Source organism: Fundulus heteroclitus, unplaced genomic scaffold, assembly GCF_011125445.2.
Source record: "Fundulus heteroclitus isolate FHET01 unplaced genomic scaffold, MU-UCD_Fhet_4.1 scaffold_94, whole genome shotgun sequence".
NCBI classification, from domain to species: Eukaryota; Metazoa; Chordata; class Actinopteri; order Cyprinodontiformes; family Fundulidae; genus Fundulus; species Fundulus heteroclitus.
In genome coordinates, this window is record NW_023397406.1 from 367379 (window position 1) to 392424 (window position 25046).

The 25046-nt window shown below is 41.8% G+C and overlaps 1 protein-coding gene across 2 annotated transcripts; it reads left to right on the forward strand.

Annotated features, from left to right (window-relative positions):
• The first annotated feature begins 5 nt into the window (after positions 1–5).
• On the forward strand, positions 6–24990 carry odr4 (odr-4 GPCR localization factor homolog). Of its 2 annotated transcripts, none has more exons than XM_012882799.3 (14): positions 6–126; positions 527–626; positions 2642–2755; positions 2919–3011; positions 3856–3962; positions 4184–4220; positions 5217–5360; positions 5452–5547; positions 12930–12977; positions 13474–13593; positions 13667–13769; positions 16402–16605; positions 23885–23938; positions 24694–24990. In XM_012882799.3, the coding sequence occupies exons 2-14, from the start codon at positions 528–530 to the stop codon at positions 24762–24764; spliced, it is 1290 nt and encodes a 429-aa protein (XP_012738253.2). In that variant the 5' UTR covers positions 6–126; position 527; the 3' UTR covers positions 24765–24990. The 2 variants fall into 2 exon arrangements, with proteins under 2 accessions (XP_012738253.2, XP_021164412.2); XM_021308737.2 differs by having other exon boundaries at positions 12933–12977.
• Positions 24991–25046: the final 56 nt, after the last annotated feature.

Below are 25046 nucleotides of genomic sequence, written 5' to 3' on the forward strand. Positions count from 1 at the left end.
AAAGTAATTACGGTAAAATTACGCGACGGAAATACGTAGCTGAATAAAGTGTTAAAGTTGTAGTTTTTTCCCCTCTTTTGCTTCGCTGACGAACCACGACCAGCTGTCAGAACTGAGCAGCTTCAGGTTTGTAAATATTCCGCGATTTAACCATATGAGAAGTTTTTCTGCGCTTATGTGAAATTTCTTGAACTTCAACCTGTGTTTTTTTTTATTGTAATCTGGCAAGATGATTTCTTAAATGTGTGTAGCAAGCAACACCTGGCTAGCTAGTAAGATACTCACAGCCAGGCTTTTATAAACGATGAGCTTGAGTATTGTTAGTTAACTAATCCTCTGATTACATGCAAGTCAGCAACTAACGGCGAGGTTTTAAATTCATAATCAAACCTTTTTCTTATTTGACTTATTTAATGGCGTTTTCCACATGTGTCTTTCCAATAACTATTCCCCCAACATACAGACTAAGGTATAAAATGTTAAAGTTTATGACTTTATATAACTCATCCTTTTCTTTCCTTCACAGTATGGGCCGTAGCTACATTGTTGAAGATGATGTGGAGGAATATCTGTCCAAACTATGTTCACAGCCAGCAGGTCCAGTCACAGGTCTTCTCATTGGACAGGTGGGTCTTTGTGCTTCCATTCATTGTCCTACAAAAGTATTCATGCCCCCCTTTTAACATTTTGCTGCGTCACTACCACAAACACTATGTATTTTATGTGATTGATCAGTGTAAATTTGTGAAGGGGGTAAAAAAAAAAAAAAAGAATCACACATTGTTTTCTATGTTGTTTTAAAAATACAGTTTGAAAGTCTCTGTTTGATTTTGGTAACACTCCAACCTTTTCTTACATCTTTTATAAGTTTTCTGCCACTGTCACCCTATAATTAGCTCCATCCATCTTCCTATTTAATTCTGACAAGCTTCCCTGTCCCTTGTGGGTTAAAGTGCCCCCACAGGACGATGCTACCACCATGTTTGATGTTTGGAGATGGTTCGTTCTAACTGATGCAGTCTTCATTTTCCTTCATACATATCATTTTGCTGCAAGGCCAAAAAGCAAAAGAAAAATTGCACATCCGACCAGATCACCTTCTTCCACCTTGTCAACCGGACTTCCTAAGGTTGACTTGCAACAGTGTCTTTTTTTTTTTCTTGCAACTTTTCCCCAAAGATCAGCTTTGTGGATTGTATAACTACCAGTTGTCATGTTGACCCCCTACCAGAGCTGTGTATTTCTACAGCTCATCCTGAGTTACACAACATCTGTTGACTACTTCACTGCTTAATGCTGTAGCTGTATGGCCTATCAGCTTAGGGTGGCGATGTCTTGATTGGTCAGCAGTTACTGTATGTCTTACACTGCAAAAACGGATCTAAAAATAAGTAAAATGGTCTTAAAGCTAGTGCATTTATCCTTGATTTGAGCAGGTAAATAAGATTATTTGCCAATGGAATGAGTATTTTGACCCCTAAAATAAGATAATTAGACATCCTGCACTTGAAATAAGATGATTGAGATGAATTGTTCCTATTTTAGGTGCAAAATTCTTATTCCATTGGCAAATCATCTTATTTACCTGCTCAATTCAAGGACAAATACACAAATTTTAAGAACATTTTACTTATTTCTAGTTCCGTTTTTGCAGTGTAGTCTTCCCTTTCTCAGATGATGGATTTAAAAATTCTCCACGATAAAAGACAAATCTGTGGTTAAACCACCAGATGTCGCCCTTGTCACTCCATGTTTCAACATGTCACTTTCCCTTATCCTGACCACAGCCCCTGAAGGTGACTCTCTGGGCTGGTGGGAGACAAAACGACTGTAAGGAATCACATCACTGATGGACAATGTGTCCCACCCCATGTGAGCAATGTCTCAACCCCATGGAGCAGTTACAGGGGCCATTTTTGTTGCTTGTGGTTAATGCAGAGAAAAGTCCAAATAAAATCGCAATTACGTTTGAAATATATCGCAATTTTGATTTTTGGCAAAACCGTACAGCTGTACTTAACTTGGTTTTCATTACACATTTAGTTTGTAACACTGTATGTGTTTTTACCACTCTCACGCCTTTCTTATTTCTTATCTTGAACCCAACACTATCTCTGACTTATCTGGTGTGTCCATTGATCTTCATGATGCTGTTTGTTCACTTATGCTTTCTGAAAAGAAAAAAAACTGAGGTCTTTACAGAACAGCTCTCTATGTAGATTTAACTAAACATAATGACTCTATGTACTAATTACATAAATAATTCATCCTTTTCCTTCCGTTTTCCAATTGTGGTCTTGTTCTTGTTGATACATCACATGAAGTAATATAAAATACACTTACATTTGTGGTTATAATATGGGGAAATATAAAAGCTTCAAGGGGTATAAATATCTCTGCAAGGCACTGTAAGGGATCCTGAAACCAACTTTTGTTCATGGTAAAAAAAAAAAGTAGTCTATTTTCCATCATGGAGTATTATGGGATATATATACCAAATACTTCATTAGGTACAAAAAATTAAATGGTGTAAAAATGGATTCAAATTATTCAATCAAAATACTAATTTCTGCCTGGAAGTCATTGGGACCTCTGTTTTCAAATCTCGTTCAGAGACTTTATTATAATATTATAATTTCAGAGCTCGGCCCAAAGGGATTTTGTCGTTATGGCAACAAGGACCCCCCAAAACGATGAGTCTGCAGCCGCTGGGACGTCGGAGTACAAAGAGTGGGTGTCTGAGCATGCACGGCAGGTAGGTAAAAACATGTCTTTTGCCTGTTGTGGGTCAAGTAATTTTTTCATAAAAATATGTGTTAGTCTCAGGGGTATCACAGTATGTAATATAAAGAGGTCCACCTGAATATTTGCCAGTGTTGCAGGTTTTAAACAACAAAACATTTGCTGATGGTTTGCAGGTTTCCAGGATGCTGCCTGGAGGCCTGTCTGTGTTGGGAGTTTTTATAGTCAGTGAGAGTGACGCCAAGGACACGCTAACCACACTCCGACAGGTAAAAGGGGACGTTACACAAAAGTTAAAGTGTGAAAAGTACTGAAAATTAAAAACTTTATAGAGCTGTAGTTAATAGCTGCATGCTAAATGCCTGAAGCAATTTTCAGTTATTTTACACTTTTCATTTTTTTAGTCATCAGCATCTATTCCCTAACATGGCTAAAACTTTTACTCACTACAAAATTAAAGATACCAGTTTTCATTAAAATAATATATGCAGCATAAATCCCTCAAGGACCACTCGTATGTTTGCTTTGTCAGGATGTTTGGATTCGGACAGAATTAGTTTTTTACCATCTCCCTTCCTGAATTCAGTCATTGGACTAAATTGACTACTACATATTAATAGACGGTAATCTCAATACTACCAAAAGCAGAACACTCGTGCATGATTTTGTTTGTTCTGTCCAATAATATTTAGTTATTTTTAACTAAGCTCTAAAATTATCAGTGGCAGTTGATCTCAAACATTTGGTGTCAGTTCCTAAGCTTAGGTTGCAATTAGTTTTGTCCACACAGGGTCAGGTTGGTTTGGATATTTTCTGTCCCTTAATTGTAAACAGTTTTTTGTATTTACTACAGTAATCTTTGTCAATTATTTTAAACTTTCTTTTTTGTTTAGTTTTGCAATGTTTAAAGACTTTATCGTTATCTAAGGCACTGCAGAAACCTCTGCAGGGACATTAACCCATCAGGACTTTCTGACTCTGAGAGCTGTGTGTGTGTGTGTGTGTGTGTGTGTGTGTGTGTGTGTGTGTGTGTGTGTGTGTGTGTGTGTGTGTGTGTGTGTGTGTGTGTGTGTGTGTGTGTGTGTGTGTGTGTGTGTGTGTGTGTTTGCATAGTTGGTGTTTTCAGTGGAGAACCTGATCTCCTCGGAGCAGCTCTGGACGCCTGCTGAAGACGACGTAACCGACTGCGTCACGCTGCACATCAACCCCAAAACCAGAAAGTATCCTTTTGTCGCAGGGGTAGTGAGCGCGGCCCATGTACATAGGCATCGGTCCTTGACGCGGCTGACCCAGGTTCAACTCCGGCCTGCGGTCCTTTGTCGCATGTCTTCCCCCTCTCTGTCAGCCTACTTTCAATAAAAGGGCCACTGGTGCCACACACACAAAAAAAACTTTCTTTGCCTCGCACTGTGTGGAGGTTTTCTTTAAACGCGACCATCAGAACTGTCTGCAGAACCTTCGACGTCAAAGACCCCAAGGTTTGCTTGTCTTAAGCCACAGCAGCTGTGATCTGCTGTTGTTACAGCTCATCCAGTGTCTTCTCCTTCTATAAATGTTAATATAAATTTATTTTCATGAATCTCATTGTTATTTGGGAAACTTTAGTTGTGGAATGCCATCTTGACTTCAGTCAGTTTTGAAAGCAAGAATTTGATGCAAAAGTTGGAATTTGTTGTGAATTTTCTCTAATCCACACATGGTTAAAATTATACATCCATATATATAAACATCAAACCACATTAACATTTGGTTAAATATCACTTAGTAAGTTGGTTATCTTGGTGGATCCATACGAAAACTAGTTTCAGTGTGTTTCTGAGATCTTTATCCTGTTTGATCTCCTCGTCGTCTTCAAGTTTTCGGTTGCTTTGCATTATTGCGTCCGCTTTGTCCAGTGCACCACTGAATGTGAAACAGACCCTAAGTATGATGATGGTGATCACCATGCTTGACAGTTCGTGCCGGTTCTTAGGTTTGAAAGCCTCACTTTTCAACAAACCTCTGAACAAACTTGCTTATTGTTTCCAAATAGCCAATCTCAGCTAATCTACAACAAAATGTCTAGAAATAAAAATAAAGTATTGAAGAGGGTCATCATAAGTTGCTTATGATGAGTGGACTATGCAAGTCTGAAGCTCACATGAACAGCCATCATGGGTTGTACGACGTTTTAAAGCCGCTGAGAAAAAGCCAACTAAACGTAGCCTACCTGCACAGACGCTGATTTTCAGGTGTTGACTCCTTGCCACAGAGGAAATGTAGAGAGCACATCTGATTCCACAGTAAAGTCCTCTTGGTTACAAGCTTCAACGCTGACATTTCTCAGCAATCCTTCAGGTTTTGGAAAATCGATGAAAAAACTCCATATTGTCACATTTGACTCATACAAGTAAACTATTCAAGCGTTACCGATCTGTTTGTACGACCACAAGATGAAAAATGAAGTCAGATGAGATTTGTGTTGTTTGTTTCAGAGTGTTGCCAAACCCGCAGACTGGAAGTACCAATCAGGTGTGTGTTCCTCCTGGGCTACGGTGTCCTGTTGGCTGAGTATAGACCTGTTGGTACCGCTCCCAGACAGCACAACCTGCACAAGCAATATGGATGATTGTCTTAAGGTTAGAAAAAAGCTCCCACTCTGATTCATAAAGAGAAACATCCTGCATGGTAGCTTGTGTGGAACAGTTGTTAGCTTCTTGTTTGTTTCAGGAGGAGCTAAAAGTCTGGGCGCAGCAGATTGAGAGGGGAGTTTGTGTCATCGATGGAAAGAAGCTGCCCGAGGACTCTGAGATCAAAACAGGACAGGTTGTGTGAATATAAACAGGATCACTAAGTAAATCCAGACACATGTAATTTAAGGAACAGATTCAGTTATTTAGGAATCAAGAATCTTATTGTCATCATGGTGAAATTTCCTTGGAGACAGACAACAGATGTACGCGGATAATATGACACACAGACGCAACAGACTTAGTATTTACTTAGTATTTGTTTTTTATAAACATTAAAGTGTGTCATTGGAGCTGGATTTAATGCTGATCCTCTACACTGAAACCTTCAAGGGGATTTCTGCCATCAGTTTGATTAAACTTTAAACTCTATTACCTGGATTGTTCCCCAACATGTTTTAATCATTGGTTTAGATTATACTGTATATATCATGCTCATTATGCATGATATATATATGCAGTTTTACAGGAGAGAGTGTGTAAGAAAAAAACCTATCTATACACCAAAAGTTACATTACATTTTTTTAATAATAGGCTGTTAACTAGCAAAGTTCATAATTTGATCATAACCTCACCAGGGAACTGAACCCCCAAACAAGTCTTCCTAGCAACGTTCAGCACTATGGAAATGTCAGTAAGACAAAGTTTGCAGTATAGGAGGTTCAATGTAACTGGGGTAAATGCTGCCATACCACAGTAATTGTTCGATAGAATCTGTGTATTTTCTATTGTTTTAAAGGAGATAATTACAAGTTTAGATCCTCCCGGCCAATAGGTGACGGACTCACACTCGCCCGCTCTCGTTCCAACCTTCAGTCGTGCTGTTTGCCAGCGTGTTGCCAGGTCCTTTGGTTAGCATTAGCAGACATTTAACTTACCAGTGTAACGATAACTCAAAACGGAGCCAAAACACGTGTCCAATACACCAAACTTTTATTATCAGAACGAACGTGAAAAAAGGGGCTCTAGAGGGTGTGGGCTCACAGGTAGATTGGAAATGGGGAGTCCAAAGGTTGGGGGAATGGGCAAAGGAGTTGCCTGGAGAGCTCAGGGAAAAAACAGGGACAAAAAACAACCAACCAGTGTCTCTTTAGTAGAATCAGTCCAGGTCATGCACGGATGGGTCTCAGGTACAGAAAATCCAATAAACAGAAGGCTGGAGGCAGATTCAGAGGGAGGCTGGGTTCGGCAACAGGAGATCAGACTTCTTCAGGAGGACTGGGCAAAATCTGTGGTCAAAAACAGGCAGAGTCAAAAAACCAGAAAACTTCATGGAACGTGGAACAAGGAACAGTGCTTGAAAGCTGTGACCAGAGCAACAGACGATCTCGCACTGAGCTGTAGATGAGCAGCTGGTTAAATAGGGAGTGGCAGCGTGCAGGTGAGGGTAATTAGCAATCAGCCCAGTGGTGGAGCTGCAGGACTGAAAACATGACATCACCTCCCCCTCAAGGGGCGGCTCTTGACGCCCTTCTGGGTTGGTCTGGATGCCGGCGATGGAAATCACGGATGAGGCCCTTATCCAGGATCAGGCGAGAAGGTATCCAGGACCTCTCCTCAGGACCATAGCCCTTCCAGTCCACAAGGTATTGGACGCGACGGCCCCAACGTCGGGACCGAAGCAAGCGTCTCACTGTAAAGGCAGGGGCCCCCTGAATAAGCCGGGCGGGTGGTGGGGGTCTGGATGGAGGGAAAAATCTGGATGACAACACAGGTTTGATCTTGGAGACATGAAAGGTGGGGTGTACACGCAGTGAAGAAGGCAGGTTGAGACGCACAGCCACAGGGTTGAAAATCTTGGCAACAGGAAATGGGCCCACAAAACGGGGTGCCAACTTACGATTCTCTACCTTGATGGGCAGATCCTTTGTGGATAACCACACTTTCTGACCCACCAGGTATCTTGGGGCTTTGGATCTGTGGCGATTGGCATTACGGGCATAGACAGCAGAGGTCTTGCAGAGAGTGGCTCTGGCCTTTCTCCACACCCTGAGACAACGGCGTGCTGACAAATGGGCCGCAGGAACCAGGGTGGCCTGTTCCTGAACAGAGAGAATGGGTGGCTGAAAGCCATAAACAACATGAAATGGGGACAGACCTGTGGCACTTGATGGTAATCCGTTGATGGCGTACTCTACCCAAGGTAAGTTCTGGGACCAGCGACTTGGAGCATCCAAGCAAAGCATACGCAACTTGGATTCAACCTCCTGATTCATTCTTTCTGTCTGGCCATCTGTCTGAGGAGGAAACCCTGAGGAGAGACTGACATCAATGTCGAGAAGGGTGCAGAACTCACGCCAAAAACGGGAAATGAATTGCGGTCCTCTATCGGACACGATGTTGCGGGGAATCCCATGAAGTCTGAATACTTCTCGGGCCATCACCTCAGCGAGATCACGAGCTGAAGGCAACTTGTGTAGAGGAACCAGGTGGGTCATCTTGGAGAATCTGTCAACCACAGTGAGAAGTACGGTGTTACCTCGAGATGGAGGTAGGCCGGTGACAAAGTCCATAGAGATGTGGGACCATGGGCGATGAGGGATCGGCAGAGGCCTCAGTAGACCAGCAGGGGCACGTCTGGAAGGCTTTACTCTGGAACAGGTGGCACATGCTGACACAAACTCTCGTGTATCCCTTCTCAGTGTGGGCCACCAGAATCCTGACTGGACCACTGCCAGAGTCTTAGTCATACCTGGGTGACAAAAAAGTTTAGAGCAGTGACAGAACTGAAGGACCTTAGACACCATTTCTTCAGGAACAAACAGAAGATCCTTAGGGCATTGAGCTGGTGGTGGTTGTCTCTGACTCCTTCTGAGTAAGGTTTCAATTCTGGTTAGGGCCAACCTGGTCTTGGAGGGAAGGATGAAGTCATGGTTACTAGAGTCGGGAGAACAGACAGGAAGCTGATGGAGTCTTGAAAGGGCATCAGGTTTGACATTCTTGCTGCCAGGACGATAGGTCAGAGTGAAGTCAAATCTGCTAAAAAAATAGTGCCCACCTGGCTTGGCGTGCGTTCAGTCTCTTAGCTGACTTTAGGTACTCCAAGTTCTTATGGTCTGTCCACACAGTAAAAGGATGTGTGGACCCCTCCAACCAGTGCCTCCATTCCTCCAATGCTAGTTTGATAGCCAACAATTCTCTGTCTCCCACATCATAGTTCCTCTCAGAGGCAGAGAGCCGGCGGGAGAAAAAGGCACAAGGATGTAGCCTGGCATCATCTGCAAACCGTTGAGACAGCACAGCGCCAATGCCAGTGTCTGAGGCATCAACCTCCACCACAAAAGGGTTAGATGGATTGGGAAAACGCAGAATGGGAGCAGAGGTGAAAAGACGTTTCAGCTTACCAAAAGCCTGTTTGGCCTCAGATGACCACTTGAACTGAGTCTTGGTTGAAGTGAGTCGGTGAAGAGGGGCAGCCACCAAACTGTAGTCCTTGATGAAACGGCGATAAAAGTTGGCAAACCCTAGAAAGCGTTGGAGCTCCTTCTTACAAGATGGGTCAGGCCATTCCAAGACAGCTGCCACCTTAGAAGGATCCATACAGATCCTGCCAGGAGCAATGACAAAACCCAGAAAGGATACAGATGACTGATGAAAAGCACACTTCTCTGCCTTAACAAATAGCTTGTTTTGGAGAAGCCTAAGAAGAACCTCACGTACATGCTTGATATGGGAAGGTAAGTCCCTTGAAAAAATTAGGATGTCATCTAGGTATACAAAAACAAATCTGTTTAGCATGTCTCTTAGTACATCATTAACCAATGCCTGAAAAACAGCTGGGGCGTTGGTTAGGCCGAAGGGCATGACTAGGTATTCATAATGCTCTGAAGGGGTGTTGAAGGCCGTCTTCCATTCATCTCCCTCTCTTATTCGGACCAGATGGTAGGCATTACGTAAATCCAGTTTAGAGAAAACAGTGCTTCCATGAAGGAGCTCAAAAGCAGAGGTCATGAGGGGCAGAGGGTACCTGTTCTTGACCGTGATCTCGTTGAGGCCTCGATAATCAATGCATGGTCTAAGAGACCCATCCTTCTTGCCCACAAAAAAGAATCCAGCACCTGCAGGAGAAGAAGACTTTCTGATTAGTCCAGCTTTTAGGGAATCAGAAATGTATTCCTCCATAGCCTTTCTTTCAGGGCCAGAAATAGGATACAAACTGCCCCTAGGTGGGGTGGTTCCAGGACGCAGGTCAATGGCACAGTCATAATCTCTGTGGGGGGGCAGAGCAGTGGCCTTAGATTTGTTAAATGCCTCACGCAAATCATGATAAACTTCAGGGACCCGAGACAAATCAGGGTAATCATGGTGGACTTCACAGGGAGCAGTCATAATAGGGGCTTCCCTTAAACATGAAGTGGAACAAGATGGGCCCCAGGACTGAATCTCACCAGTTAGCCAATTGATGACTGGACTGTGTTTGATGAGCCAAGGACGTCCCAGAATCACTGGAATCTCTGGAGACTTGGTCAGCAGAAACGAGATCCTGTCGTGGTGGTTTCCTGAAATCAGCACAGGTACGGGCTTAGTGCAGTGAGTTATTTGATCAATGAGATGACCATCAATAGCAAAAATCTCACGTGGTTTCTCAAGAAGTTCCAACTTCAGTGTGAGCTTAAGAGCTAGGCTGACATCTAAAAAAAAAAAAAAAAAAAAAAAAAATCGGCATCAGCCCCGGAATCAATAAAAACAGGAACTTCAGTCCTTTCAGGGGAATCAGGAAACTTGATTGTGCACTGATTGTGGGAGGGGTTCTGTGATTTGAGAATAGGGCTCAGCAAAGATCCCCCAAGCTTTACTGAGCCTGTCCTTTTAACGGACAGTTAGTGGCTTGATGGCCCTTCCCACCACAGTAGAAACACAGGTGATTTCTAAATCTTCTCTCCTTCTCCTCCGCAGAGAGCTTGGTCCTACCCAACTGCATGGGCTCCTCAGTGGTAACAGGGGGGGGCATGGAGGCTTGTGCTAAGCTGCAAGGCATGACCTGGACTGATGGAACCCGTCTTTGATAATTAGATGAAGACCTCTCCCTCTTACGTTCACGAAGGCGTAGATCAATTCTTGTGGCAAGCCTCTCTAAGGCCTCGAGGGTCTTGGGAGGGTCACGGGTAGCAATTTCGTCCTTGATCTCCTCTGACAGACCCTGGTAAAAAACATCAAATAGGGCTTCATTATTCCAAAGGCAACTGGACTTCAGGGCATGGAAACTGATGATGTAATCTGTAACCGGTCGTGAGCCCTGTTTGAGAGAAAACAGTCTCCTGGCAGCCTCCCTCTCAGGACGGATTGGATCAAAAACCCTCTTCATCTCTTCAGAAAACTCAAAAAACGAATCACAGCTGTCAGCATCATTCTCCCACTCGGAAGTTCCCCACTGTTTAGCCTTACCAGACAGTAGAGAGATTGTGTAGGCCACCTTGGCCCGTTCCGAAGGGAAGGCAGAGGGCTGGAGTTCAAAAACCAGAGAGCACTGGGTCAGAAAAGGCCTGCACTGTTCAGGATCCCCATCAAAATGCTCAGGTGGGGGAATCCTAGGTTCATAGTTGGCATTAACCGGGGGGTTAACAGCAAGGGGAAGTGGCCGTGTAACTGAGGGTGTAGCTTGGCCTTGAGACACCGTTAAGGACGAAAGTCCCTGTAACAGCTCCTGGACATTTCTTTCTAGGCCTGAAATGGCTCCCTCCACCTTTGAACACCAATCAGGATTAGGCTGTGGGTTCATGCTGGCGAGATCGTACTGTAACGATAACTCAGTTAGTCAGAACCCAAAACGGAGCCAAAACACGTGTCCAATACACCAAACTTTTATTATCAGAACGAACGTGAAAAAAGGGGCCCTAGAGGGTGTGGGCTCACAGGTAGATTGGAAATGGGGAGTCCAAAGGTTGGGGGAATGGGCAAAGGAGTTGCCTGGAGAGCTCAGGGAAAAAACAGGGACAAAAAACAACCAACCAGTGTCTCTTTAGTAGAATCAGTCCAGGTCATGCACGGATGGGTCTCAGGTACAGAAAATCCAATAAACAGAAGGCTGGAGGCAGATTCAGAGGGAGGCTGGGTTCGGCAACAGGAGATCAGACTTCTTCAGGAGGACTGGGCAAAATCTGTGGTCAAAAACAGGCAGAGTCAAAAAACCAGAAAACTTCATGGAACGTGGAACAAGGAACAGTGCTTGAAAGCTGTGACCAGAGCAACAGACGATCTCGCACTGAGCTGTAGATGAGCAGCTGGTTAAATAGGGAGTGGCAGCGTGCAGGTGAGGGTAATTAGCAATCAGCCCAGTGGTGGAGCTGCAGGACTGAAAACATGACAACCAGTCCAGAAGCAAAGCAGCAACCTCCGCGTGGCTTCTGAGCCCCTTAAACGATTAAGTTGGCAACAGTCAAAAGCTTGACCGATGGTCCTCCTCGTTTTGCTTCATTTTTTGTCCACCTGAATCTGAGAAATGTAACGTGAGAAGAAGCCATTTCTCAGCGCTCAGCCGTGATCTGGCAACGCCTGAGCTCACTCTCACATGACTTCAACCTACTATTCCAATTGGTGCAGAATCCTTTTTATCGCAACCAGAAGTAAATAGTTACACAATTAACAATTATATCTATACTATATATTAATTTCTCAGCAAAATTAATACTTTTATTCTGCACCACTCTAGACGCTCTGTGGATCTACTTGTTTTTCAAAATGAATCATGTTGATGAAAAGTTGTAGCTGTGACCTTTAAGTAAATTTGATCATGGCTGACAGGTCTGAGAAAAGCAATAAAGTGAAAGTCATTAACTCTTCCACAGTTCAAAAGGACACAGTTATGCCTCCAAAAGTGCACAGCAAGTGAAGTGGAGGATCTAACAGGATAATAACCAGATAAATCCAGTCCCATAAACTAGATGACAGTGTTAATCACCTACTTGGATATTTATGTTGTTATAAAAAAAAGTGATATGAACTGCTTAGTAGGAACAACTTAGATATGCCAAACAGTAATGAGACACGGAGTTATTTGATCTTGATAGAAATGTGTGATACGTTAATTTACTTTGGTGCATGTCTGTTTTTGCCCCTGATTTTTTTTTTTCTTCTCCCAATAGCTTATGAGTGTTATGGTTGAATCTTTATGATTTAAATGCTTATGTGAAGTAAAGCAAGACAAAGAAAGAAAAGTCTTCAGATGGGTTGCATTGAGTGTGTTTATCTGTGCTTCTAAAATGTAAAGCATCGTTAGTGCGATATTCTACGGTTAGACCTTCAAAGTTCGTACTTTGTAAGTTAACTTCATGTCTTGCTGTGAGGACTGAGTGTTTTTAGCTCTTGGGTCAAATTTAAGCCAGTCTGTGTGTTTCAGTGGTTCTTAAAGTTTTTATTTTAAATCTTGTTTTTCTATCTCTGGGCTCATGGAGGGTGTTTAACATCTGATTATTGTAAAACAGAGGAGTAAGTTTCTCATTTGCTTTGTTTCCTTCCAGAAGAAGAATGTGAGGCAGACCTACACGGCTCAGTTGCTTATTGCGCCGGTAAGGGATGCACAGTACCACAAACATTTGTTGGCATTCAACTTTTAAATAGATTTTTATTTATTTGATGATGCAGGGAATAAAATCCCACATTTTAAAAACAATCTTTGTTTTTGACAAAACCACTGGTGAGATACTTATTGGCACCCGAGCTGTCAGGGATTTTTTTTCAAAGAATCCGTTATTTCCTAATTAATTTTCTTACTTAATAAATGCACTCAATTTAGAGGTTGTCTTTCATTTTTATTGTGAAATTATGCTCTTGCAATGATTTAAAAAACAGAACTATTTTAGTTTTTCAAAATCTTAAAAAATTACATTTACCAGGTATAGCAACAAGTGCAGCTATTTAACTTATAATACATTGTGTAACAAGCTTTTTTTAATTAGACAAAAATAAAACCAGGTATAGTTCCTTTTAAGTGAGTAAATTGGTGTATCTGTGTAAAATAGTATATGATCATTTAGGAACACCTGAACGTCCTCTGTGTTGCAGGAAGTGCAGACGGTGACAGATGTGGTCCAGCGGTGCGGAGGCTGTGTGTCGGTCAGAGGAGCGATCCACAGCAGAGCTTTCTTGCACAGCAACAAACCAAAAGCTAAACTGGCTGAGAAGGTGATGCGTTTTACGATGTGAATGATTTGAAAGAATTGGTCAAATTATCAATGAAGATTTTTGCTGTGCACAGCTGCTGAAGAGGGACATAATTTCTACGGTGGCCACAAGAGTTCACATGCTGCTGGAGGAGCCGTCTACACAAAATGAGCAGAACAAGGGCAGAAAACAGACAGGTACTCAAGTTTTATACTTTTTATGTGCAGACTTATGTTTTAGGTCGGAGGATGGCGCAGCGTGAAGGTAGTGTACGTTGAGCTAATAACAGCTAGCGCTTTAGCTTCTTTACACCAGGAGGTTTTCTCCCAGATGGGAACTTTACCTTTGTTGATCATTAGGGTTGTGAGGGAGTTCAGAATTACTTGATTTCAACAAATCCAATGGGATTTGTGTTTTTAACATACATCCTCACCCTTCAGCTTAAGAAAAACAAACTGACTTGCAGCTTTAATTTGAAAATTTACATTTAAATACCTCTGGAAATTTCCCTGAATTGTCCCAACTGGCCTTGTTAGACAAATCTTACATAAATAGTTCTGTGTAACAAACACATTTTACTGACATTGTAATAAGATTTTTAAATTTCAGAAGAGCTGTAAAATAACAGTTGGTGTATAGGAAGTTTTTAAACAAACATGAATGTGTTTATCTAGATATGTTAAAACGGTCAATATTAAGGAGATAATCATTTTAATAGTCGCCAGAGATGGCGCAGTAGGGTTGCAGCCAGAAGGTCCAAACCTGTAGCAAAAGATTTAATTATTTTAGCTTTTATTTTCCTTAGCTAAACCTAAAACTTTTCTGTAGCTGAAATTGTAGTTGCTCATCTGTAGAACAACATGTCGTTGGCAGTTTATCCTGTTGTAAATCATTATCAGACTGATAATAAATATGAATATACCTGAAAACTATGGGATCTAAAAATCCAGACAGCCATATAAGCATATTTGGACATATTAAATTTCTGATGAGAATTGTTTTTATCGCTGTCATCGTTTCCTCCAACGTCACCATAAGCCTCAATTGTACATCATGGCTCACAGAGGGTGGCGGGGACATTGCCAAAGCATGCCAACTTTATTTACAAGCACTTTAAAAACAGCGCATCTGACCAAAGTCCTGAACAGATCAAAACCTGAGAACCATCAAAAACATAAACACATTAGATTAATAAGCAATTTGAATAAAATACAATATAAAACGCATAAAACATGTTATAAGTAACCTGAATGAAATGGATAAAATGAGCTCCGTCATGCGGCATCAAAAGCTGATGAGAAAAGGTGGGTTTTCAGAGCAGATTTAAAACAATAAAGTGATGAGGCTTGTCTGATGTGTAATGATAATAAGCTCTAAAGCCTTGGGGCTGCCACAGAAAACCCTTATCTGAGCTTCCGCTCCGTCCCAAGCACATTCAGGAGAATCTGGTCCACTGACCTGAGTGAGCAGCAGGGCAATGTAACTAAAAAAGCTCTGAGTGGTAAGGCGGGCCAGTCCATTTGAAGATTTAAAAGCAAATAAAATAATCTTAAAATAAGCCCTAAACTAGACAGGCAACCAGTGTAATCATGTTAAAACAGGGACTATGTGCTCTCTCTTTCCTGTACCAGTTAAAAGGCAAGCAGCTGAACCGGCTAGAAACCAGACAGGGATGTCTGTGAGACTCCATATACAAAGAGTTGCAGTAATCAAGACGTGTTGTGATAAAAGCATGGATTACAGTTTCAAAGTCCTGTTTCAAAAGAACATGCTTCACCTTTGATATTTGTCTCAGTAAAAGCTTGATTTCACCACTGAACCGATCTGCCAGTCAAGATTAACATCACTGTCCATTTTACCCCAAGGTTAAAAAAATATAATAATAAAGGGGGGGGGGGGGGGTATATGAAAATACTATGTCGGTTGTGTCTATCTCTATTTATTAATTGTGTGAATCCTCTCAAAAATAAAATTCACCGCGGTGCCAATGAAAGATTCTTGATTGTTGAAGGTTGGTAACTGTGGGTTTTATATACTGCGCCAAGGGGCTAACTCTACAGAGGACAACTCACTGGAGACCCATGGACTGAAAAAAACAAGACCTCTGTCTTCCTGTCATTAAAATCAAAAAACGTTAAGAGTCATCCAGGCTCTTGCTTCCTTAAGGCACTCAGACAATGACTGCGCAGAGTAGATTCCTTCATGTCTGAGGGAAGCATAAACGTAGCAGTCGTCGGCATAAAAACGACAGGCACAATTGTGGTTCCTAAAAATGGAGCCCAAGGGAAGCAGGCATAATGTAAAAAGCAGAGGTCCAAGAACTGAGCCTGGTGGGTTAATCATAGTTGTGATGTGAGAAGTAACTCGGTATATGATTTCTGTTGCAAATTCATACTTTGACCTGTATGATTTTGCAACGGCAGCATCTGATAAGTGAAATTTCTTCTTATTCAGCAGTGCCATTATGCTTATCGCTGTCTTTATTCTGACTCCATTAACCCAGCTGTTATCTGCTGCTTGTATTACTTAGCCTGCACATTTATATGACCAACCATAAGCATTTACTGATGCATCAGAATGTAATACTGTTAATTTGTGGCGTAATTGCTAACTAGCAGGGCGTTTCCTGCTCTCCTTCCCAATATTTCCTGCCTGTCTTTACCTTAATGTTAACTTAAAGGTGATTGAGGGTTATGGGTAGGGTTGACGCATTTATCTGAGCAACAGGGCTCCAATAAAAGCATTATAGTCTAAAGAAATCAATTATCACAAAATCATGAAAATAAAAGTGAGGTGTTTAGGTTATTTGTGCTCTTCTGTGTGTTTCAGAGCAGTTCTGCCTCCCTCGTCGTGTCTTCTGCCCGGTAAAAGGCACTGGCTCACTGAGTGTGTGTGACTACCAGTTTAGTGACGAGGGATTGTCAGAAATGACAGACCGGTTTAAGGAGATGCTGGACATGGAGGCAGCTGAGGACGACTTGGATGCCACACAGGAAATGATTGCTGAAGTCATAGAGAGTGAGACTACAGCAGGTACTAAACAATGCTGTGCTGTGATTCTATCAAAAGGACACAATCTTGACAACCCGTTGAATAGAAAACGGCCTTATGTTCTTCATTAGATGGTTATTTCCTTAGCAACCGGTATTATATTGAGCTTATTTACTTCTGCTCGTCTGCACTTACGTGATTTCTTCACCCCTATTTGACATTGACACCTCTTCACCTTTTTACCGTTTCCCTAGACAGTACACCTCACTGTACCCTTTGCTAGGGCTGGGCAAGATTTTTTAAAAAATATTATTAATATTATTCTAAAAGAGATATAAGATGAGACTATAATGTTTGTATGAAGATGGTCTATGTGGCATTTTAATTATAGTTTCATTTATTCCGGTAGATCATTGTTCAGCTGTTTCTCATATTTATCTCCAGCTGTTTGTTAAATAATGTGCCTGTTAGACATTTGGGATTAAGCTTTGATTCAGAGATGACTTATTATAATTACTTTACGAAAAGAAAAACATATCAACATAAATATTGTATCTCGACATTGAGCCTAAAAATGTTAGATATTATTTTTGGTCCTACTGTCTGCCACCTTTGTGCACAACACATTTTCTAAGAACTGTGTCCCAACTTTATGCTCTGCACTCTCATCCCGTTTTGTCTAGTTTCAACTTTGCACATTCTCCAACACTCCTACGCTTTAAAATAATTTTAGCCTTTTAATTCTTATGCTTTAAGCCTTGCTTTTTAATTAATGTCTGAAGGTCTTTGCCTTATGCAACTATATAAAAGATCTTAAGGAAAGCTAGAAAATACTTCTTCACAAATCCCTCCTTTGAGACCTCTTAAGGAGTCAACTTCCTAAAATTCATTCTCTTCAGAATCCTCAGACTCTGGATCATCAATAGGAAACCCGTTGATGTCCATCGATTCTTCAGACTCTTCATGTTCGTCATTACCCAACAGGGAAAGCTGATAAGCTGGGGTGTTTTTAAAAATATATATATTTTTAGTTAAAGCAGTGACAATCAATCTTTTAAGCAGCCTTCTAGCACATGAAATACAGAAACAACCACAGCAAACAATGATGCCCACCGTACAACTGAGAAGTGAGGAATGAAATTATCACAGCTGCATATTTACCACACTTCTTCTCCAACCATCCTGTCAGTGGATTTTCTAAGCCAAACTTCTCTGCCAACTCATTTCTAAGTACTCTGAGCCCTTCTAAAGCTTTTGTAATGGATTCACCAGGTGCCGTGTTATTGGGGATCTCCGTACAGCACATATCACCAAACATCACACATACCCTCCTTTTTCAGCTAACATGTCAGTAGCCATTCTGTTTTTCTACACCATAAGGGAAGGGTGAGCTAATCGTTCAGCTGGACCTTGACATGCATCATGGGTAAAGTGGTAAATATAATAAATGTAGTTAATCCAGTCCACATTTTTAATAGTGGGCCAAACAAAATTGGACTTAAACCAGAAACTCAAAAATAGACCAAACTAATAGAATAATCCCTGTGACGTTCCAGGGATGAAGCCAGAAACACAGGCTGGTAGAGAGGGTGGTAACCAATTATCTAAATTGGTCCCCACTCTCCACTATTTTCCAAATGTGTTCTAACCTCCGCCAAAGTGCGAGGTTAGAAGAGAAGTGGGCGTGCAATGTGTCAGGCGGTGCCAATTTGCTCCAGTTTTTCCTTCTGCCTGGATAGCTTGTGAAGTAACTTGCGTTACCTCGTAAGGTCTTTGCCACCTGGGTACTGATCACTTTATTTGTGGACCTTTATGTTCGCCCAATCTCCTACTTTTAGACTTAGACAACTTTATTTGTCATTTTGTATGCACAGAGTGCGTACATAACGAAATTTCGTTGCATACAGCTTGTAAATTGCAGTAAAATTAAATTACAGTATAAGGTGCAGCAGTGATTTAAAAGTAAACTTTTACAGTTGGAGTCCCAGGTGGAGCCGCCTCTGGTTCAGCTTTCTGCCTCTGTGTAGACGACACGTCTCGAGTCATGTTAGTTAGTGCTTTCATATAATCATCTAGTTCCACAGAATATGCATCCAGCTGATGAGGCGTTAAATAAGTTCCTGACCCTGGTGAATATCTCATGGACATGAGGGCCAAGGGTAGCAAATCTACCCAGTTTAACTTGGTGCCATGATATAGCTTTGTAGTCTTTGTTTTTAATGTCTGATTGGCTCTTTCCTCCAGTCCCTTGGACTGAGGAAGATACACTGGGCCGGACCTATGCGTGATTCCTGGTGCTTGCTCAACTGTGGCTAGATTTTTGTTATTAAAATGTGTACCATTTTCTGAACTAATGCTTCTTGGTACTCCAAACCATTGTATTACTTGTCGAGAGATTTGAAGTCATAGTCTGGATCAGTGCAGATAAATTGATTGAGTTGAGACTCCATGGATGGTTGGAGTTCCTGGTGATTCTCTCTGGACCAAATGGTGTTTGAATCTCTGAATATGGTTAAAAATGAATACAATGAATGCAAAGACCCGGCGAAGGCCGAGCGGTTGAAACAGCGGCTGTACTGAGTACTTTTGTTATGATGAAACGGCGCTTTACTCAGCTTTACTTATCGTTTTTATGGCACAACTGTAACAAGTGGAAAGCAGGAGAGATTAGCCGTTTACAGGGCAAAGAGCAGAATGGGCTATGGTTTCTATTGTTCTGCAAGTAGATTAATTCTATACTAACCAGGAATGGTGTGTAAGAAGATGAAAATGAAAAGAAGACTCCAGAGTTTCCCAAGATTGCTAAATTTTAAGAAGAAATCCACCACGAGACTGGGAAAAGATGAATACAGTAGTCCAGTAAACTTTAACCCAGAAATGTCCTCTGCTGAGTAAGAGAAAGTGGATGCTGACTAAGCTGTAAATCAAGACATCATCTCTGAAGGCGGGGTGACTGAAACTGTTTATGCACAAATGTTTAACCAATCTGAGAAGGCAAATTCTGACCGAGATGGCACAGCCATCATCCCTGGGGCAAAGATGTCCAAGAAAGGCAAGAGTTAATTATTCCACAAGCTTTCACCTGCCTGGACAAAATGGGTGCCAGCTGATTAGTTTCCTCGACATCAGAAACCCAGCTGATGTCCGGCCAGCTACACCGAAGACATCAGAACACAGATCACCTGAAGAATTCAACACTGAGGCCACGTGAGCACAAGCAGAGGCCCAGAAAAACTCATCTCACGGTGAGGAAGAGAGGAAGTGTAGAGATTCCTTGGCCTTTTCTCAGCTGCAGCTGGAGGACATCAGCAGGCGGGGTGTGAAAGCAGCAGAGAAGGGAAGAGGTCAAGGAGGGGTTGCGTTAAGCCGATCGGTTTCTGTCAGCCGAGAAGATTTAGAGCCGTCCGCTGTTGTGCATTCACATGGACGGCTCCATGTGCGGAGTCTGAATGTTCATTCTTCTTTCCTTCTGTATACGTCAAGTGCTTCTGTCAGAGCTTTCGCTTCCCCTAGTTGTCGACCCGGGCTGTAATATGGTTCTATTTTTTAACCACAGTGAATGTTTTGCTCTCATCTTTTGCTTTCGCAACAGCAAATCAGGCCACATTTCCTGTCTTCTTTGTAACAGCATCCATCTGTAAATAGTTCTGGGTCTGGGAGTCATCCTGTTCCACAGCTTGATCTGTTGTGCTGCCAGTTCTTTACAGTTTGTCTGATGTTTGCTGCATGATGGTGTCCAGGTTGGTTGGCTCAGTGATTCGTGTGACGTGGGGCTGCAGCAGCACCGCAGCAATTTTCCATTTCCTTCCAGCTGACACGTTGAATGCTAAGGAACGCCACAACACGGCTGGCCAGGTTTCTTTCTCAGCCTGTGTGCCCTGTTTCAATGGTGTCCAGTTTGTTGCTGTGATACATAAGCACCTTTCTTTCTCCCTTCTTTTTCTTAAAAAAAAAGAACTGCAGATACGACCCCTTCTTTTTGAGGAACCTCCAGATGAAAGGGGAGGTCATAATTCGGGGCGGAAAGACCAGGAGCGCTGTAGCCAGAGCTTGTTCTGTCCGTGTGAAAACTTGTTCAGCTTAAGGCTGTCCAATGAAGTTTGACTTGCGGGTTCCTGTTTCAACAACATTGTCTCTTAATGGTTGAGTCAGAAGGGAGTACTCAGGCACATGGTTTCTGCTGTAGCCTGTCGGACCCAGAAATGCAAACATCTGTTGGACTTTCACAGCCTATTGAAGTTTCGTTTTTCCCAGTCATCTCCATGTGAGCCTGGAACAGGAGCAGCAATCTGCTGTTCCTGTGCTTTGCTGCTGTTTCAGCACCTACTTAGTCAGTCTTTTCTGTTCCTCTCTCTCTTCCTCTTTTCATCAGCTGTAGCGTTTCATGTGACGCCGTGTTCAGTCCAGTGAATTTCTTTATTAAACTTGAATTTTTCCAGGAAAGAAATCCACTGAGATTGTTGATCTCTTTTACAAGGATGTCCTGGCCAAGATAAGAAACAGCGCAATGTGCAAAGTGCGAAAAGCCATTACATTAACTAACTATATCACTAACAGTATTATTATATTATGTACAGTAACAACAAGGTATTAAACATAAAAATAAAACATCTAAGTGTTTCAGTTTTTACATTTGGACAGACCCTCAACAACAGATGGATATTCTGGACTTTCACAGATAAACCCAGAATGCATTGCAGCCTCCACAGAGCAGTTGTGGCACAATTTTTATCATGATGCTCACCAGTGTGTTTGAGCCAGAGTTTTGCAGCTCTATACAGACACTCAACCAAACCTTCTTAATCTTTCATAGTGATGTCACTGAGCTGATTCAGATCTGGAGTACTGGGGTATTTTTTTTTTTTCTTAAACCATCTCAATCTCCATTTGGGAAATAATTACAGGAGACATGGTCAGATGTAGAAGCACACACTACTCCCTCTTTAAGCAGTGTCTTAGTGGGTCTTGGGCCTTCTATGCGGCCTAAAACAGCTCTCAGATGTCCAACACACAGCTGGTCTCCCCATTGTTTCACCCTCGAACAGACTTCTCTAATCGTCAGCTCCTGCAGGGAGAGGTGGTAGCTTTGTCTCTGTGTCTGAAAGGAGCATAGGCAAAGTGGCCATTTCCCACTGCTCTAAGGGGGGAACAGGGGCACCTTTCCTCTCTCTGAGACCATAACCACCATATGCTGCTGCCTTACACACAACCGGTTCTTCTCAGGCGTCAGAATAAACAGAGTGCCGATCCTCTTTCTCTTCATCCTCGCTGGAGAGGTGTGTGATCATTTAAATCAGTGGGGGTCCTCTGTTTGTTTTCCCAACCGCTTGTTCTGTCATTTCTCTGTACAGTTCCTCAGTTGGAGAATGAGGCGTGGAGATGTCTGGACATGGTGTAAATGCACTTCTGCTTTGCTCTCTGAAGAGGCTGAGATGCAAATTACTCTCACTCCCAGATGGAGATGAAAGGGGGCGGTAGTTAGTTACATCGGAGGGGGTTGGGGGGAGGCGTTGTTGATTGGAGTGGGGATGAAGGGTGGGGGGGGGGGACCTCTACCAGTCTACGGCGTAGGTCTGCTTCCGCCTGATTGTGATATTCTACTCTACCCGCTGTTCTCTGGACCAATGGTACCGTAACTGTAGGACTAGGTATTGCGGGGGGTGCATTTGGCTGATAGGGAGGGGGGGCAGGTATCAAGGCAGTTATCTGTCTTTTGGGGAATTGCCAGGTATATGGCAATACATGATTAGCATATACTACTTTTTAGTAGGGCCTACTATGTAAATGAAAAGCAAAGCTAAAAAATTTTTTAATTCTTCACACCGTGCTGCATTTCAGTTCAATTCAATTCAATTCAATTTCAATTCAATTTATTTATATAGCGCCAAATCATGAAACATGTCATCTCAAGGCACTTTACAAAATCAAGTTCAATCATATTATACAGATTGGGTCAGATTATACAGATTGGTCAAAAATGTCCTATATAAGGAAACCAGTTGATTGCATCAAAGTCCCGACAAGCAGCATTCACTCCTGGGGAACTGTAGAGCTACAGGGAGAGTCGTCTGCATTGTACATGGCTTTGCTGCAATCCCTCATACTGAGCAAGCATGGAGCGACAGTGGGAAGAAAAACTCCCCATTAACGGGAAGGAAAACATCCGGCAGAACCGGCCTCAGTATGAACGGTCATCTGCCTCGACCGACTGGGGTTACAGAAGACAGAGCAGAGACAAAACAAGAGAGACAAAAAGCACAGAAGCACACATTGATCTAGTAATCTGTTCTACATTAGATGGTAGTAGCGGGTGAGCCGTCTTCTCTGGATGATGTCACAGCTAACAGGACATCTGACCAGGTGTACCTACTATGAAGAAAAAGAGAGAGAGCAAAAAGTTAAAAGCTGAAATGACGACAGTCATTTCAATGTAATACAATGCAAAACTGGAGAACAGTAGACTGAAGAACAGTAGAAATCAGTAGAGTGAGAAAATTAGACCCTGATGTCCTCCAGCAGCCTAAGCCTATCGCAGCACAACTATAGAGATAACTCAGGGTAACATGAGCCACTCTAACTATAAGCTTTGTCAAATAGGAACATTTTAAGATTAATCTTAAAAGTAGACAGGGTGTCTGCCTCACAGACCAAAACTGGGAGTTGGTTCCACAGGAGAGGAGCCTGATAGCTAAAGGATCTGCCTCCCATTCTACTTTTAGAGACTCTAGGAACCACCAGCAGACCTGCAGTCTGAGAGTGAAGTGCTCTGTTAGGAACATACGGGGTAATCAGAGCTCTGATATATGATGGAGCTTGATTATTAAGGGCTTTATACGTTAGAAGGAGAATTTTAAATTCTATTCTTGATTTAAATTCAAGTTATACTTGTTGTGCAGCCACTATAGACAGAACTGCCGAAGCACCTTGCCTGGACTGAAAACCATCAGCAACACTGGAGGACAGCTGCTAAGCCGACAGCTGATTGCTGATAAAGAAGCTTACAAAACTGCAAGCACCAACTAGTCATTTATGTTGTGTGTTTGTTTTACTTTTGACAATAATTCAAGTCTGGTTGTTTATTAACGGGCAATTCACAACAAATAGTCTCAAGGCACTTTACAAAAAAACATACAATATATAGAGACAAATATTCAAAGATTCTATTTATTGTCAATTCACACATGTTACAAATCCGGTCCACAGTTGTTCCGGTTCATGTATTTAGTTTTTCTGATTGCAGGTTTTGAATTATCTTGCTACAAAAGCAGGTTTGACATACCATTTTTGTTTGATTCATTTAATTCTCTTTTTGTCTTTCAAGAAGCATCAACGGAAAAGGTTGAGCCGCTGGATCCCTGGAGGAACAACTACGTTGGTGAGGCCCTTCTGCCTGCATTAGACATACAGCAGCAAAATCAAGTTATACAGAAAGTATTTGCCCCCTTACTAATTTCCTCAATTTTTAGTTGGTTGTCACACTCAAATTTTTCAGATCATCTTTATTTTAAAACGAGATAAAGGTAACCTTTGTAAATACAAAAAAACGATTTTCAGAAGATCATTCAATTCAGTTATTTAGGGACAAAAGCTGCTCTCTATAGTAAAACATACAAAACCCCAGTAGTTTATGGATTTATGTCCAAAGAAATTAATTCTTGGCTACACTTTTACAGCATTTAAACAACATTAGACAAATGTCACAGCACTTGGAATTGCTGGAGCCAATGGAGGATTTGGTAAATTAAGTAGTTAGTCTGTAGTTTCTTTAGAATCAGAATTTCCTTTATGAAAATGCACATATTATTAGCAATAATGGCCCACACAAACAGGCTTTTTTTTTCATCGGTGCACCGACATGTCCAACCAAATACAGATGGATACTGGAGATTTTTTTCCCCCCAAAGCAATCCATTAAAATCACTGATGAAGAACATTATTAGTCTGTAATAATTAAATAAGAAAGTTTTATTTATTTTCATTAAATGCACCCCATACCAGATTGAATCTATTTATTACAAAACAACGCAGCAATAATTAAAAAAGGAAAATGTGTCTGATCTAACCGTTTAATCTTTTTTTTTTAGTTAACTACTGAATTAATGTTTCAAACTGCTCCTTCTCTTTGTTTAGGTGTTGCCATGGCTACTGCTGTCGCCCTGCTGGCCTCGGCTGCATCCATGCTGTATCTCAGTGACGTCTGAAGCTTCGTCCTAACTCTAAAATGAAGGATAATGTGTTGAACACTTCTGCAAAATGTCTGATTAAACAGATAAGACGTTTGAAAAGAGGCTTCCAGAGAAGTTGTTGTTGACTTTACCCATCAGTAACCAAGCACACCTTAATAAAAAAATGTTCTCTTGGAAATACTTCAAATGTTAATGTTGTTAACAAGTTATCAAATAAACCTTAACAATCTTGTTAACTGCTTGGCGGAGCAAAAACACATCTACCATTATGATCATCATGGTTTAATGACTGTTTTT

What these genes read in the sequence shown, in the direction of transcription:
- odr4 (XM_012882799.3), top strand. Translation starts at nt 528, where the DNA reads ATGGGCCGTAGCTACATTGTTGAAGATGATGTGGAGGAATATCTGTCC. An exon ending in TGTCTGAGCATGCACGGCAG is followed by an intron (nt 2,756 to 2,918) that starts GTAGGTAAAAAC and finishes GATGGTTTGCAG; the next exon opens with GTTTCCAGGATGCTGCCTGG. An exon ending in ATCAACCCCAAAACCAGAAA is followed by an intron (nt 3,963 to 4,183) that starts GTATCCTTTTGT and finishes CGCGACCATCAG; the next exon opens with AACTGTCTGCAGAACCTTCG.